Source organism: Microtus ochrogaster, linkage group LG7_11 (genome assembly GCF_000317375.1).
Source record: "Microtus ochrogaster isolate Prairie Vole_2 linkage group LG7_11, MicOch1.0, whole genome shotgun sequence".
NCBI lineage: Eukaryota > Metazoa > Chordata > Mammalia > Rodentia > Cricetidae > Microtus > Microtus ochrogaster.
In genome coordinates, this window is record NC_022032.1 from 5,708,433 (window position 1) to 5,725,064 (window position 16,632).

Here is a 16,632-nt window from a genome sequence, read left to right on the forward strand (position 1 = left end):
CCAGCAGCACCAGCAGCACCAGCAGTAGCCTGCCCAGCCACCTGCTGTCAGGGTCAGTGAATAGCAAGTGCTCTTAGCTTGACTCAAGTGGCTAGGATCAGATGGGGACTACCGTATAGTTCTAGTAATCTGGGATCAAGAATGCCTTATCTCCTGAGAAGCCAAGGCTTTTGAGTAATGTATTGTTTAGTCTTGCACTGGGGTGGGAGGCTCTTTTAGGACAAGGGCTTCAAATATTAGTTTGATATAAACATACATCACTGCAAACGTATCTTCTCATAAACCTCTATATCTGCTATAATGGCCAACTGGCCTCTCTTTTAATCTTATTGATAAAAAAATGTATGTATTCACGTTTTCTGCTTATCCTTCTAAAAATAAGGTTATTCCAAACAAAGCCAAGGACATTTTTCTGTACATGCTCTGTATAAGCACGGTTTAGGAGGAAGTATATGTGTGTATATTTATATGTGTGTGTCCATTTATGTTTATGTGTGTGTGTGTGTGTGTGTGTGTACTGTGAAATCAAACCCACATGAAGCTGTTGATAGTATGATAGAAGCTCATCTTGGGAAAGAAAGTCCACCTTCTTTTCTCAGAATTCCAGAGTTCCTTCTGTCTTCTTAGCATTTGATGTCATTTCACACTCTGCTATTAAAAGCAACACCCACTATATATGCATCTTTTAAAAAGGTGTTTCAAATGACCTAGTTCTACCTTTCCAAACTTGGTACCCATTAAGTAGATTATATCATTCCATGTATATATACAAACCTAGGAAACAAAATAGTTGAAATATCCCATCCTTGCTGCACCCAAATGCCAAAATATGTGTCCTTTTGTCAAGCCGTCAGCAAGATCACTTACATTTCCGATGCTGGCCTAAGCATTTGGTCTGGGATATCCACATGACAGTGTAATTGGAAAAAGAAATGAATGTTTGCCTTTGGTTTCATTTTATTGCTTCTCAGAAGAAAGCTCCCCATAATAATTTTCTGGTCCAGTTCTCTACTCTCCAGCCGTTGGTAAGGTGGGCTGCAGAAAACAGCGTGAGGAGGACTGGTCTATCTCATTTGACATACAATGTTCTTATTGTAGGATAGCTGGAAAGGGCCACAGCATGAAATCCTTTTACTTGAATACCCAAATTTGACTTTTATAAAATGGTTAGAAATTGGTTAATCTATAAAGGACGAAATCCCCCACCCACCCATGATATCTGAGAAAACATAAAACAAAAACCAAAGAACAAAAACGTTAGCCCAGATGTTTTGGATGGGAACACAGAGGCTGAGACGAACTTCACTGAGAGCCATTGCGCAAGTCAACGTGTGCACAGAGCCCCTAGGTCAGGAGCCTGTGGCCTAGATAATGTGCAGTCTCCATCGGGAAACCGGAGGCTTCTCATCCGCAAATCTCCCCTGAAGGCTCTGATACTATCACCATTCACATTCTAGGGACCAGTCCACTCCCCATCCTGGAGGCCATCCTATCCCAGTCTGTTTATAGCATGAAGCTAGTTCTCCCGTCTGTAGCAAGGCTGCTGTGTGGTTGGAAGAAAGACAATTAAAGCCGTGTTGTGACACCAGAGTGACTCTAACAAGGGACAAACCTTTAGGTCTGGTCACTCTTTAACTCTTTAAGACTACACACACACACACACACACACACACACACACACACACACACACACACCTCGACTTACAGCCATCAGGAAATTTCCCTAGAGAGAAAGATACCACTAAGACTCCTTTCTCATCTTTTCAGACAGGACTCAGATGACAAAGCAGCCCCCTCCTGCCTCCTTGTCTTAAGTCTGCCCATATGGTGCATTCAGAACCTACTCTATTCTCATGATTCCCATGACTCTTTCTACTGCAATGGTACCTAGTGAATACCTTAACCTGAAAGCCCCAAATCAGAAATGCTCCAACCCTAAAACATTTTGAGAGCTGTGGTGGTTTGAAAGAGAATGGCCCCCCATAGACACGTGTTTGAAATACTTGCTCCCCAGCTGATGGAACTGCTGGGGAGGCGTGACCTTGGTGGAGGAGGTTTATCACCTTGTATCATCAGGCAGTAGGGGCAGCAGGGGCAGGCCAGCTTAGGGGCTTCAAAATCCTCCTGCTCTCCTCAGTGCTCTGTGTCTCAGCTTACAGTTTAATACGTGAACTCTTAGCTGATGCTGCAGCCCTCTGCCACCTGCTTCCCCTCAAGCCATTGTGTCCGGTAAATATGCACATGAATCACATGTCCATGTACCAATACACACATGAACACCATACACATTCACACAAGCATCAAAGCCTGAAAATAGAGCCAGGTGAGATTCCTTTAATAGCAGGGCTGTTTTGTGTCTTCAATTCCCTATCCACAGCCATAGAAATCAGGCAGAAAGCCTAGAGTGATCAAACAGAGTTCCACATGGTGGGGGTGGGGGAGCACTTAGAGCAGGATAATAGAAATGGGGTAAGGACAAAGGCATGGTAGGTCTGTATCTAAATATAGCGTAAAGATGTTTGTAAGATCCCGTGTATTCTGTGTTGCGACCTTGTAAGTACCAACAAATCCAGTTCTCACACCCCCAACACAAAGGGATGGGATGAAATGGGGCAGCAGATTTTTGCTCTGTGCCGGATTTAGAGGCAAGTTTATGCGGACAGATGGATGGAATAAAATGAAAATGGGTTTTCAAGTGATATTACAAAGGAAGACACCACAATGGCCTTTTCCTGATTAGTCAGAAGATTAAAAGCTAAAGAACACAGATCTAAAGCATCTTCTTGGCTTAGACGGAAAAAATTTATCTCAGCTTAACAAACAAACAAAAAAAAAAATGGGAACAGAAAGGCATTTTCTATTTTTAGCAGTTTTCAAATAGTTTGGTGTCACTCAAAGGGGGGGGGGTGAGGATTACAAAGGAAGTAGGCTAGCCTGCAGCCCAGAGTGTCCATTCCATCAGGATACAAGACACATTAACAGGTTACAATAGGAAACATGTGCCTTTTACCATTCTATATTTCCAAAGTAAAATAGGAAGGAAAACACACACATCACTGATGTAAAATCTTAGGGAAACCATTCCTATCTGTATCCACCTCCCTAGACAGCAGTAATAGTCTAGATACAGATGGACAACCCCAATTGGTTAGCATAGAACTTAAAAGGCAAAGGGTGGCCCATGGAGTGACCTCACTAGGCCAACCTGTCTTTCACGGTTATTAGACTCTGTGAGTTCATAGGCAGTATTCTGTTTCACCTTAAAATTGCAGGATGCCCTATGCAATCATTCCTCTCCAATATTTTTGAGCATTTTAAGTCCTCATATACTTGATGCCTGTTGGCACATTTCATTTTCTGACCTCTTAGGATGGGGAACCTTCCAGAAAGAGATTGGGATGGAGGTGCACTGTAAATTAGGTGTCTCAGAAAAATGTGAAGTAGCCCTAGGCAGGCTCTCATAATGAGGTGGAAGGCATTGGGGATGGGTTTGAATGGAAGGAGCTGAGCACAGACCCAGAAGATCGATTACAATGAAGGGAAAGGGTAGGGAATTCAGAATTGGCAGAAGGCCATGAATCAGGGAGGATTGACTGGCTCACCTTAGTCAGTAAGTACTCAGTATTCCACATTTGTAGACAATAAACCTCATCTGTACTGAGAATGGGCAGAGTTTTAATCTCAGCACAATATGGTATCAGGAATTATCAGTAATCTACAGCTGATGGAAAGCAGGATGGGGAGTGTGCATAGGTTAAACATATATCCTGTGACACGTTATATAAGGTACTTGAGCATCTTGGGGTTTTGGTGTCTTTGTAGGGTCCTGGAAGCAAAACTTTGTGGATGCTGAGGGATGACTCCACTTGACATTTGGGGGGACAATGAGTTAAAAACATACAGATGAGACAGCAACCTCAATCAAGTAACTAACTTCCCCAAGACCGTGTGAAACTCTCCGCAGCTCTCTCTCTCCCTTGCGCTGAGGATACAGCTCACTGACTCAGCACTTGCCTAGCCTTCTTGAGTACCTGGGTTCAATGCCTGGTACTGCATGCCAAAACAAAGCTAACCTCTCTGAGTCTGTTCCCAATATCTGCCAGCTGCAGTTCCTTAAGCCATCAGCACCTCTACAAGGGCCACCTTTTGCCTTTTAAGGTCCATGCTAACCAATTGTACCTAGACTATTATGCTGTCTAAGGAGGTAGATACAGGTAGGTACAGACTGATTTCTACACAACCAAAAATGTATTTCAAGTGCCCATCGAAGCACAGCCACACGCTAAATCCCCCGAGAGATTCACTAATAACCAGCTCGCGGAATATTGTCGTGCATTCTCTTTAAACCCCATAGAAGAGCTAGGTAGAACCACTGGGTACCCACAAATCCTTCTGTATAAATCACTATAAAAGAATCTGTTTCAACCATCTGTTTCTCTGGCTCTTTTTCTTTCTAGTATTTTTCTTTCATGTATTCCATACTAACAACAACAACAACAACAGAAAATCTATTTTAAAACAACCAAGATGTTATGACTAAAAATGCCAGAGGTATGTATCCAGTTTATGAGACAAATTGCTTTCTAAAGAGTAGCTAGCTTTATCTTGTGTGGAAGAAGGCAACATTTCTAGAAATGTTAGAGTTGCAGCAAGAAAATAACCAACTACTTTCATTAAAAAGAGTATGTGACAAGATTTGTATCTGTTCATGTAATTGAATTTAATGCTGTTGAAATCTGTCAGACCTGAAAGCTATTGAAGACCACATTTATTTTTCCCAACACTTAGGAAAATCATCTAAGCAACTGTCTCCCTGCTTGTAAGGAGTGGGCCTTCTGATGAACCTGAAAAGTCAGGATAGCATCATTTGAGGGCCCCACACAGTGCTGTGCACCAAGCAACATCTGCAAAGGTCATTTAATTTTGTGTGCAGGTGACACTGTGGGGAAGTTTAGGCACAGTTTCTGGTCATGCATCTTTCTACTGGCTCACCGTTTCCCACTTCGTGCCTCCTGTTTAGACGCCAATAACCTTAAGACGCAATGCAGAACTGTATTTCCTTTATAGTCTCTGCTTCATCCCGAGGCCTCTTTCCCTCATTTGAACAATAAACTCAGATTTTCTGCAGAAATCCCACTGAATAATCAAGGAATGATTAATATGCTGGCCTTCTCAGTCTCTCACCTTGGTTCACCTTGGTTGATTGACATATAAATCTCCCAAGAATTTTCCTCTGGGATGGCACCATGAGGTATGAGTAGACTCACCCCTAAGACAAAAAGAAGAAAAAGAAAAAAAAAGGCCAAGAGGTCATACAAAAATAGCCCAATTAATTTGAAGCATGCTATTTGGGCACCTTATTGACGCACACACAAAAGATTTCCTCTTACTGATTTATGATGTATAAATAAGAAACCTTGAAGACCTCTAAAAAACATGAGGAAACCCTTAATCTATATCAGTGACCAAAAGAGAGCACATTCAATGTTCATTTTTATCTGAAACCTTGCCAGCATCATTCAGTTCCCTTAAAAGACTGGCTATCCCAAGACCAGAAACTACCAAATATACCTGACTACATAAGAATTTATCAGCCCTTCAACTAACTTTCTCCCAAATCAAAAATAAAATGTGGTTATATATGTCTTGTTCTCATCTCCAGAGAGGGTGTCTGGGATGATGGGTAAGTTAATATTTTCCTTGAACCTGGAATGAGATCGTCTTACAAGCAACATCTGCAAGGAAATTGAGGAATGGGCTATGTGAATTATCGCATCTTTTTCAAAGGAATTAGGAAAAATACCAAGAGTCTGAGAAGTTTTAGGATAATCTGTGTCATTGTGCAATTAATGTGACTTTAAATCTGCAAACAGCAGTCGAGAAGTGTCAAAGAAGAGACAGTGACTTAACCACATGCATGCCATGTCATTGTGAAGCTATACTACCGCGTGTGAAATGTCTCAGATTTCCTATTTATGACTATGAAGAAAATCCTTTACTTTGGACAAAGAGAGACATCTGTGAAAAACTGGGATTCTCTTGAGTGTGACTTTCTCTTTACAAAAAGAAATGAACTAGAGAAACAGTAAGAGCGCCACACAAAATAAAAATCTCTGGGCATCCTATGCTGTGAGCAATGACGCTTTCACCCTTATTCCTTTTGTTAGCGATAATGGCAGAGAAAGCTTACAGGTTGCTGTTGACAAGCTTTTCCTGTTCTTCTCTGTGTGTGTGCAGCAGCTAGAGTCGAGGAGTGAGAGACTTACTGTGAATCAAGTCTTTTGTGATTCATATTTACATCATTATTCAGTAACACGCTAGTGACTGAAAATATCCTTCACTAGAAGTAAGGATGGGGCATATTGAAATCCTGCGCACAGCTTTTCAGTAAGAAGATGCATTTCTATTCTGCACCTTTACATCAATAGTGGGATAACTGTAATTAACATGCTGGGGACCTCCAATCAGATGTTCCTTCCATTTGCTATTCTTCCTTAATTGCGGCTACCGAATGGCATGGTCTCCATTGTAGGTATCTTTTCCTGGTATTGAAGACAGACTGTAACTTGGGATATTCTGGATGTTCATATGTCACCTAGAACCTATGTCCTAGTCATTCAACCTTCTCTTAGTTTGGCCTTTGTCTCTCTATTGCCTCTTCTTCAGGATCTCTATACTGTGATTACACAGAACTATGAAGATTTCTCTGTAGAAGCCCAGCAGACTAGCAGACAACCGTGTCACGTTACATTAACAACACTTAGCACTTTCCCTGACACAGAATAAACATATCACCAGTATGAAAATGTATGCAAAGGATTCAAACTTCTTAGCATAAAACCAGGCTCTGAGTTATGCTGTCTTGTGTCGACGGTCGTTGCCTGGGGCTGTTTGTGGGTCCTCCCATATCTCATTTCTTTCAAGTAAGCTTCACTCCCTTTGTTTAGATTGAAGCCTTATTCAGGTTCTTCCTAAATTCAGCCTGTATCAAGAAGCTCGTTCATTGGCTCTTTTATTTTTTATTCTGCTTCAATCATAATTTATATTAGCCTTCAAACATGGAGGTTGAAGACAGCTCATCACAGGAACAAGGATGGTAGGGCAGGGGACATTAGTCCGTTGGTGGCACGTTGCAGAGTATGAGAAAGAAAACACAGTGGGAATGTTTTATGCCTATGGTCCTTTCAAGAAGTCTCCATTTGCAACATGTCATTCACCAATTCCCTTTGATTTTTTTTTTTTTTAAATTGCAGTTCCCCAATGCTACCAGCTACTCTGACAGGTCTTTTTTTTTTTTTCTTTTTAAATTTGATATAACAACAGAACCACCTGTCTGAGTTTCTTCTTTCATATTTTGCATAATAAATGATCTCCAGAGTGCACTGCCTGGCAATTTGGGATGGATGGCATTAGAGCAATCTAATTTCTTTGCCATGCTTTCTGTGCTCTCCAGTTCCCCAGGGCATAGTTTGCATTTATGCCCCGCAAATAACAAGGAGCATGTTTCAATTCCCTACACTTCTTTTTCCTAAACCTCATTTGCACTGTACAGCTGCAATTTCGTCCGGTGCTTCTTGTCAGTAGACTTGAAAACTTCCCGCTCATGGTTATGACTGACAAGCAAACTGAGTTTTATTTTATATAATATGAATGTTCCTCAAAGGGAGACAAGGGAAAAGAAACATCTTTTTTTTCTCCTAATTTTCATTTCTGTGTTTCTTTAAGGAAAATTAAGCAACTATGGGCAATGAATGTTTTGGTCTTGGCACTCCCTCAATATTTCAGAAATAAAATATATTTTGGGACGGTGCATGAGAGGACACAAGTAATCTGGGGGAGGGCAAAGCAACATCTGTCAAGTTAAGAGAAGTTCAGTTTCAACTCACAAAGTCACCAGACAGGCTCTCATACCGTGAGACTGGCCCTGCCCCAGAATTCATTTTATGAAATAAAATGGTGGCCATTTCCACTCTTTAAAACCTTGGTTTTATATTTAATTTCTGTGTTAGAACATGGCCAGATTAAACGGTCCTGTCCCTCTCATCCATCAATGTCCACCTGGGGTTCATCACCACTGTTAGTTCTTATGGCTTAGAACTCAGAAGAGAAACCAGTTGCTTTTTTGCTTTACTCGGGTCTCAGACAGCAACCCTGAAGATCTATCTATATCTAGGATGCCATTTTGAAAGTGATCTATGCCAGGGTTCTAAAATATCCAGTCCAAATATCCAGAAAATTTCCCCCCTTAATACTCAAAGAAGGGAAACACATATTTAGAAATTAGTTGTGCTGATGATATCGGCCTCCAACTGATGCTTGAGTTTCAAAGAATGGTAATGCAAAGATTCATCATCATTGTTTGCCAAGAACCAGTGAAATAATAATTTAAAAAAACTAATGTGGTTATCAAGGGTCACTGCCATGGAGATGGCTCATAGGCCAGAAAATGTGTCGTGTGACTGTTCTTGCACTAAATTGTCAGTTTATGTACACACACACACACACACACACACACACACATAATGAATAAGCATGGCACTTGTAGATTGTAACAAAGGATTGTGTTTGCTTCCTCCTTATCATCCTTTAGGTATCATATTCCAAAGGGTCTCAGACCCGGCAGCCCACCCATACTGCCTGAAAAAAGATGGCTATCAGCAGCATCACACATGTTGTTCTGTCCCCGCAGGCACAGAGAAGGCTCCGCCTATTTCAGGAGCACTTTTGAGCTGTGTTTATGCCAAATGTAGCCACAACCTTTGACGCTTTCCCACAATGAATCAGAGGGATCTTACTGCATACTTATAAAAAAAAAGTCTTTACACAAACAAGGAAAAGGTACAAACACACACTTACCACCCACCTGTATTTGGCATCACTAAGCGCCCCCCTAAATGGCCAAAGACACCAGTTGTTCTCAGCTCCGTCCTTGTGGGCAGTGACGACAGATTTTGGATGTACGGTGTTTTGTTTCTGGGATGTATTGTACTAAAGCCGCGGTTGTTTCCGTGGGGAAAAGTCCCGGAGTGATTCTTGCCATGGTACTCGGCCCTCTCCGACACTCCTAGGGAAACCATGAATGAGCTCTGGACTTTAACCTTGATGTCAGAGAGAGGGTTGAAGAGCGAGGACTCCGTCATGAGCTCCTTGTCCAGCGGATCCTGTAGACAGATGGGCCCACTGTATGTCCGGCTCACTGTCAGGTCTGGCTGCATAGCCGGATTCAGGAGTAGAGAGTTTCCTGGTAAGACAAGATCGATCTGTCACTCAGACACTAAAGAGACACCCCCGTTCCTCTTTTTGCTGTTGCTTCTATTAACGGAGAATATGTATGGGTGTTGGGTGCACTGATTGGCAGCAGTTGGCTCTACTCATCCAGATGGAGTCACACACCAATGTCTGGGAAATGAATGGGGACCTCTGGCCTTCCAGGTTGTTTTTTGAGTGCCATGGGCCCCACCCCTTCATACCCAGGACTCTTTGCATGCCTTCTTTTCAAAATAAGGAATTCGGACACTAGATTGGGTGGCTGTATCAGGCAGTGTTTGTGTGATTATTTTAACTGGCAAAGAAAAGGTATTAAAAAAAAGAAGAAGAAATGAGAAAGATGTTTTGCAATCCAGTTTGAAGCAAAATAACATCTGTTCCTTTTAAATAGCAAGAGATGCCACAGTGTGGTGACTCTTCGTGTTGCTTCTATGAGCCCATAGAGGCTGTGGGAAATCCCTTGTGGGATTCTGAGTGGTTCCTGGAGCTGGGTCGGGGAGATGCCTTGGAGAAAATAGTTCAGGGGACGTTACCAATCACTGTCTGAGGAGCCAATGTCCTTGAACATCACACACCCCACTCTGGCAGGGAGATTGGCTTGGCTTGTATGTGGGAGGCACGTCAGAAAGGAAGCCTTTCTGGCTTAAAACAAATGAACAAAACAATCTTCATAAAAACAAAAGAAATTGGACTGGGGTTTTAATCATCTGTTGGGTTCACCATTTTTTTTCCTAAGCCAAATGTTAATCGAAGCCTGTGATATTTTCTCGTGATGAAGTAATCTCATTTATTAGTAAATAACCGAACATCCTTCCCTCCCGAGCCTCCCACCCACATCACTTCATCAATACGACAGCTCAAATGGAAACCCAAATCATATTAAAAAATTTCCCTTTTGGACCTGACCAAAAAAAATGTTTCAAATATGATATTTTTGAAAATGTTTCAGTTCTAGACAGTACTACATTAGTCTCTATTGTTTTTCTATTTTCCTAATTTGTACAAGCACCAAGAGAGGATCTATCACCTTGACTTTTTGCACGGTGTGTCGGGATGCGCTAAGAACCAAAAATCACAGAGAAAATAAATAAGACGTGAGAATGCAATGCTAATGGCCCTTTGATGATGCCCTTTCTCCATCTTTGGGCTGCTGTGTTGAGATGCAGCCACCATCAAACACTCCTTTTTAACAGAACCACACTGAGTTTATCAGATGATAACCTTGCTCTTGTCTGTGGTCTTCCCAAGAAAAAGAGGGACTGAAGAATGTAACACATTTGAAAACAGTATGAAACAGCAGTTTCCATGGAGACTTCAAAATCTCATAGCCCCAAATCTCCTGGCTATTTGATCACAAACTCCCACCTTTCGAAGCTTAATTTTTGATTATTTGACTACTCTTAAAAGACTCGCCTAGCACATGGGGGAATTATTTCTGAAATGTAGACAGCACAGACAAGGAACATAGCTGGGTATAGATGTATGTACGAGGCTAGGGGCATGGCACAGTGGTAGAAAACTTGCCTTGCATATGTGAAGGCCTGCGTCCCATCACCAGAAACACATAGACACAGACACACACATACACACACAGAGAGAGAGAGAGAGAGAGAGAGAGAGAGAACTAGACAGAGAGAATGAGAGAACATAGACAAACAAAACACACACTCACATGCACAAATCTATAATAGAAAATGTTGACTGCCAACTTAATTTAAGCCTGATTAGGGCCAGTTACCTGCTCCCCACACCAACACACACATACACACATACACACACACACACTTCTGGTTACCCCTATTTTCTCTTTAGAAACCTATTTTCCTCTTTTAATATAAGCATGCTATTCTGTCTGGCTCCTTTCTATCTTCTTATCTGTCTACTTATTTTGCAGTGCTAGGCATTAAACCCAGGGGTCTACACCTCCTGAGGCTGTATTTGACCACACCATAGCAGATTATACTTGTAAAGCTTAGTTTTAATTTCACTGGCAACTTGACACACATAGAATCGCCTGAAAAGAGAGTCTCAATGAAGGACTATCAAGATCAGATTGACCCGTGGGAATGTCTGTGGGGAATTGTCTGGATTGTGTTAACTAATGTGGGAATAACATGTTCACTGCGGCAGCATCATTCCTTGGGTTTGGGTCTTGAACCCTGTAAGAGTGGAGAGAGTGGGCTGAGCACTAGTAAGAATATAAGCATTCATTTCTCTCTGCAATAAACTGTGGACATGACTAGCTGCTTCCGATTCTAACCTTGACTTCCCAGCAATGATGGAACTGTCATCTGCAATTGCCAGCTGAATAAACCCTCTTTCCCTTGAGTTTCTTTTCTTTGAGGTATTTCATTACAATTTCATTGCAGAAATGAGACTGGGACGCCATTCTGCCTAACATTCTTGGTGTTCCCCTGCCTGGGGTACTAGTTGTGTTCATGAAGATATCATCTTCAGGACAGTGGAGGTTAAAGTCACAGTCTATAAAAATGAAGTTCATTGTCAATGGATATAGGGAGAATAACAGTTATAGAAAGATACTTTATCTTCTATCATGATATTTATTAAATTCTTAGACAAAAAATAAACAGGGTGGTCAGATGCTCTGATGAAGTGATTCTTTTAGAGATTCATAATATACCAACATTCTGACACACTCCTTCAGGAGGAGACATCTCCAACTTATGTAAATCACCGTTCCCTAAGCATGTTTAGGAAAGGCTACTGCCACTTTCTGTTACTTGCTGTTCCACAGAACATACTGATATCCCTTGACCAGAGAACATGTGACCATCTAGCACTATATCCAGAATATGAGCTCTTCCCAAATGCCAAGGGCTTCCCCGTGTTATTCTAGGCAAACTCAATTTCACAAGAACACTGTGAGGAGGATGTTAGCATTCTCATTTTATAGCTGTGAAGTGGTGACTCAGAATAACTGCTTTGCCTCATAGCTGTTTCATACGAGAATACAACTGGTTTTAAAACATGGGGACTTGTACACAATACTGGCTCACCAATAGCAGCTTAACACAGAGGTGCCCCGAAATAAAAGCCAAGGGGAGAAGCCCATTTCTCCTAGTCATGTCTTAATTGCTGTGGTATCAGGTTTGGGTTTGTACTTCAGTAGCCTGTGTGCCCAACAGACAGTGGGCACAGAAAGTCTTCAACATCTAGGAGAGGCAATACTCACACTATGAAGAGAAATAAAAGCCATGGCATGGGTAATGAGGCTCAAGGTAGAAAACTCCATCCTTTGAAGAGAAACAGTTTCTCTTTGCCTTAAATTAAAACCAAATATATCCTATCACCACCTTGAATTCAGGAACAGGTTTGGCTCATAATAGAGCATTAAATGACTCTCTCTCTTTTGAGAAAGAGCATGGCAGTGAGTTGACATGAAAAATGTTTCTTTCCCTACAACAAAAGATTGGTTGGACTTGGCAGTAGCTGAAAGTCCTTTAGCCTGGAATTTCATTTTGTCGTTGTCTAACTGACCCCTCAGATAACTTTTAAATCCTTTTTACTTATTCGAAATGAGTAAATTATAAAATCTATATAATAAAGGTGCTTGGGAAGTTGTGATCTACAGCTGTTTCCTCGGCCTTTAGTGCTGACTATTTTAGTTAATGAAATTAAACATGTAAAGTGTTTCTTAAACATAGAAAGTTTTTCAGGTTTCTTTAAAGATAAAAGTTGGATAATTTGAGAACAGTTACTCATTAAGCATTCTAAATATAAAAGGTTGAATGAACTACTTCACTAGAATGTTGCCAATAATAAATTGAGATCCATGCACCCTAACAGTTGCTGAGGACCAAGAAAATCATTTTATCAAATTTGGTGTTGTCATGAATGGAAACACTTTGGTAGCGGCTCTCAGAACCAAGAGCTACCTTCACACAGGGTCAACAACATGGGGACCCCTGTGTGAGTGAGGCCCATGGTCCTGAGGATAAGGTGTTGGGGGACCTATGCCGCTGACCTTGACGAACTGTTTTGAAGTTGAAGGTCTGGAAGCCACCTGTCAATGCAGAAGAGTCAATGACATCCACGCCGTAGTCACTGTGACTCCGTCTGTAGAGGGTGACACCAATGACCAGGACTGCCACGGCCACGACAGCTGCGCCCAAGCCCGAGTACAAGGCAATGTCGCTGGCATTTTCAATGCCTGAAAGACACAAGAGAAGTCCTAAGTGGCTAACATGGGCTAAGGCCATAGAACCACCCCAGGACAGAACATGGTATGCTCTTGGAGTCTGGAGCCTACTGCTCAGATCACACAGGAAGCTAGCTTCAAGTTAAACTCTCATTCACATACTAGTCATGTTTCCAAAGCTCCTTGTATAAATCCGAGCAGGGCTAGTCAAAATATCTTAACTGTGTGAAGGTAGCTTACCATGTAATGGACTTGGAGAGAATCAATTTTGCAAAGAATATAACATTTTTCTAGTAAGAACAAACAACTCCTTAACTTATTTAAGGAAGTCATAGTTACCTGAAAAGTGTTCTTATATTTTTATTTTTATTTGAGGGAAAACAGACTCACACAAATGACAAAAAAAGAGGAGCTTCTCTGCTCATTGGGGGCTCGGGGCACATGCATTAGCATAAATCTGTTTAGGGTAGGGTGCTAACATGGTATGAGAGTTAGAAGAGATTAGAGTTTATGAGCATGTCAACTTTGATATAAATAGTCAGAGTACAGCAATAACCTTGGTTTTGCATATGTAATCGCCACGAGAGCAGTTTTTATGTGAGACAGGAATATTTTGATTGTTGAGGGCTCTTATGTCCACGGTAATTTTTTTTTTTTTTTTTACCATGGGCTCTTGTGTCTATGGGAACTGTTTTCTGGTACCAAGCCACTGTTAGACTCTGACACTTCGTTAGGGGTCACATGCTGATTCTCCCATACCTCGCCTACTCCATCCTATTGAATGCATGGGCAAAGCAAAAATAAAAACGTTAGTTTAATTTTAGGATGTGGATGTCTCCCCAACCCCCAGGAAAAGCTACAGCTGAATTCTTTTCCAGACACATATTGGGTGTGGTTCATCCCAGAAGCAGGTTGATAAGGGCTATTATAACTCAACATAGAAGAATTATCTAAAACAAGGCAATCCTAAAAGAGGCGACATCCCAGAGTGTATGGAAATGGAAGGTGGCAAGAAAAAACTACATAATTAAGTTCCCAACAGATTATGTAGCAAGTACACGTAATGGGTCTGAAATAATTATTCTGCCATCCAGGGTTGGGCTGAGGGGATAAAAGAAACACATCATATATTTACCTTGTAATTGCATCACACTTACTATGCATTCCTCGCACCCTAAAATGGTACTTATCAAATGGGTAATGCTAGTCACACAAGTATAAAGTGAATTTATTTTCAACGAAGTTAGTGGGCCATAAAATAAGGTGTTACCAAATTAAAGACTGAACGTGGAGACCAAGCGGAACCAAATCAGCAGTAGTGCAGGAAACGCATGAAAATATCGGGCAAAGAGGAGCACAGCCGTCAGAAGGAGTCAGGCCTGAAAGGTCAGGAGTTCCACAGACACGTTTAATAAGCAAAGCATCGTGAAGCTGTGCCATGCAACAGGGTAAGACGCAGATCTTCATTCTAACTCCAGGATGGGGGCAGGCAGACACACTGCCATCATTCCCCAGAACTGCGGACACCAGGAACCACACTTCCACTGCAGAATTTCCATGCTACGCCTGCCTATCTTTTCGAGGAACAAGGAGGCATCCACCAACCTGGTCATGCTCCCATCCCCGTGTTTCCTTGGAGGGAAGAATGACACTCAGGGCAGAGAGCACACTGAACACAGGAGACGCATCACACCAGGAAATAGGGCACAGTGAGCGGACTTGGAATTGAGATCAGTTAGTTCTTTTCCTTCCTTGTATAATGCTGAGTGATGGGAAAACCATTTAAAAGATACTTCTGGGGAGCACACACCTTCTTAACAAAGGAGCACATGCAGGAGAGCAGCCCGGCTGTGTACTGGCTGCAGCTGCTTCGCTTATAAAGTCGAGATAAAGGCATTCTTAGAGTTCCAGGCACTGAAACAGGAAGACTGGAGCCTGGAGCCAGGGAGATTACCAAGGTAAAATTCAAGAGCTCAAAATGGAAATCACTGGATGTGAGCCCGGTGAGACAAAAGAGGGAGACAAGGGAAAGTTGCCTTTCCCTTCCAGATTCCCATTTCGGTCTTTGATACATAAGGGGGCCGAATTATCACCATCATTCCAATCCTTCTCTTTAGACTAAGGGTATGTATTGTTTATCATGTTTCCTTTCCCAGGAAAATTTCTGAATCATCTGACTTAAGTTACAAGGACGAAATATTACATTGAAAATATTTCACGTGAGTAAAGGGAGCAGAGAGACGGCTCAATGCTTAAGAACATTCTTGCAGAGAACCTGAGAGTTTGGTTCTCAGCATCCATATAAGGCAGCTGAGAAATCCAGTTCCAGGTCATCTAATCCATTTTCTGGCCTGTGTGCATCTGCACATATGAGCACAAACCAATGCAAAGACACACATTTAAGCATAATTAAAAATAAATAAAATTCTTAAAAATACTGACTAGGAACCAGGTGGTGGTGGTGGTGGTGGGAGGCAGAGGCAGGCAGATCTCTGAGTTCGAAGCCAGCCTGGTCTACAAGAGCTAGTTCTAGGACAGGCTCCAAAACTACAACGAAACGCTGTCTCAAACAACAACAACAACAGAAAAAAAAAACCCTACTGATTAGGGGTACTTTGGCTAGGCTAGGGAGAGAAGTCAGCTAGACTTGCAGGTGATCATTGGCCCCAGGGGAGTTTATATCCCTGACACCTGGGAAAACTATTAGCCACCAGGGAGGGATTGGGGGGGGGGGTTATTACAGAAAGAAGAGCAAAGTGGTACTGATTTCACAAGAATAATCTGGAAGTCACAAAGTTCAGTATGCAATAATTCCATCAGTTCAAAAAAATATTTGAGAGCCAACTTTGCTGTGCTGTGTGTTTGCAACGGAGTTTACACACAGCCCACATTCTCAGTCAGTTATTGTACGAAAGCCAGATGGTTATAGACTCCTGGTATTTCAGCCTCAGCCTGGATGGCATATACAAATACTCCAGGCCCCGTTTTATATATCAAGTTTTAACCCAGCTGGCCTTGGTGAGCTCCCAATAGATCAGCTCCACTGTGACGGAAAAAGCATGGGATATAACTGGTCTCTCTGAACATGGCGAACATTGAGGACTGATGAGAAGCTAAGGACAATGGCACGGGGTTTTGATCCTACTTAATGTGCTGGCTTTGCGGGAGCCTAGCCAGTTTGGATGTTCACCTTCCTAAATATAGAC

At 41.9% G+C, this 16,632-nt stretch overlaps 1 protein-coding gene across 9 annotated transcripts in view; it reads right to left on the minus strand.

Annotated features, from left to right (window-relative positions):
- Unc5d (unc-5 netrin receptor D) overlaps positions 1–16,632 on the minus strand; it is a 517,384-nt gene that overhangs the window by 51,928 nt on the left and 448,824 nt on the right. For 4 of the 9 annotated variants that reach the window (XM_026786850.1, XM_026786849.1, XM_026786846.1 and 1 more), the window contains 3 exons: positions 13,253–13,438; positions 8,864–9,241; positions 5,185–5,269 (listed from right to left, as the gene is read on the minus strand). In XM_026786850.1, coding sequence (XP_026642651.1) covers positions 5,185–5,269; positions 8,864–9,241; positions 13,253–13,438 — 649 coding nt within the window. Of the gene's footprint in view, positions 1–5,184; positions 5,270–8,863; positions 9,242–13,252; positions 13,439–14,185; positions 14,201–16,632 lie in introns of all 9 variants that reach the window. The other 5 variants (XM_026786848.1, XM_026786843.1, XM_026786851.1 and 2 more) reach the window with 3 other exon arrangements.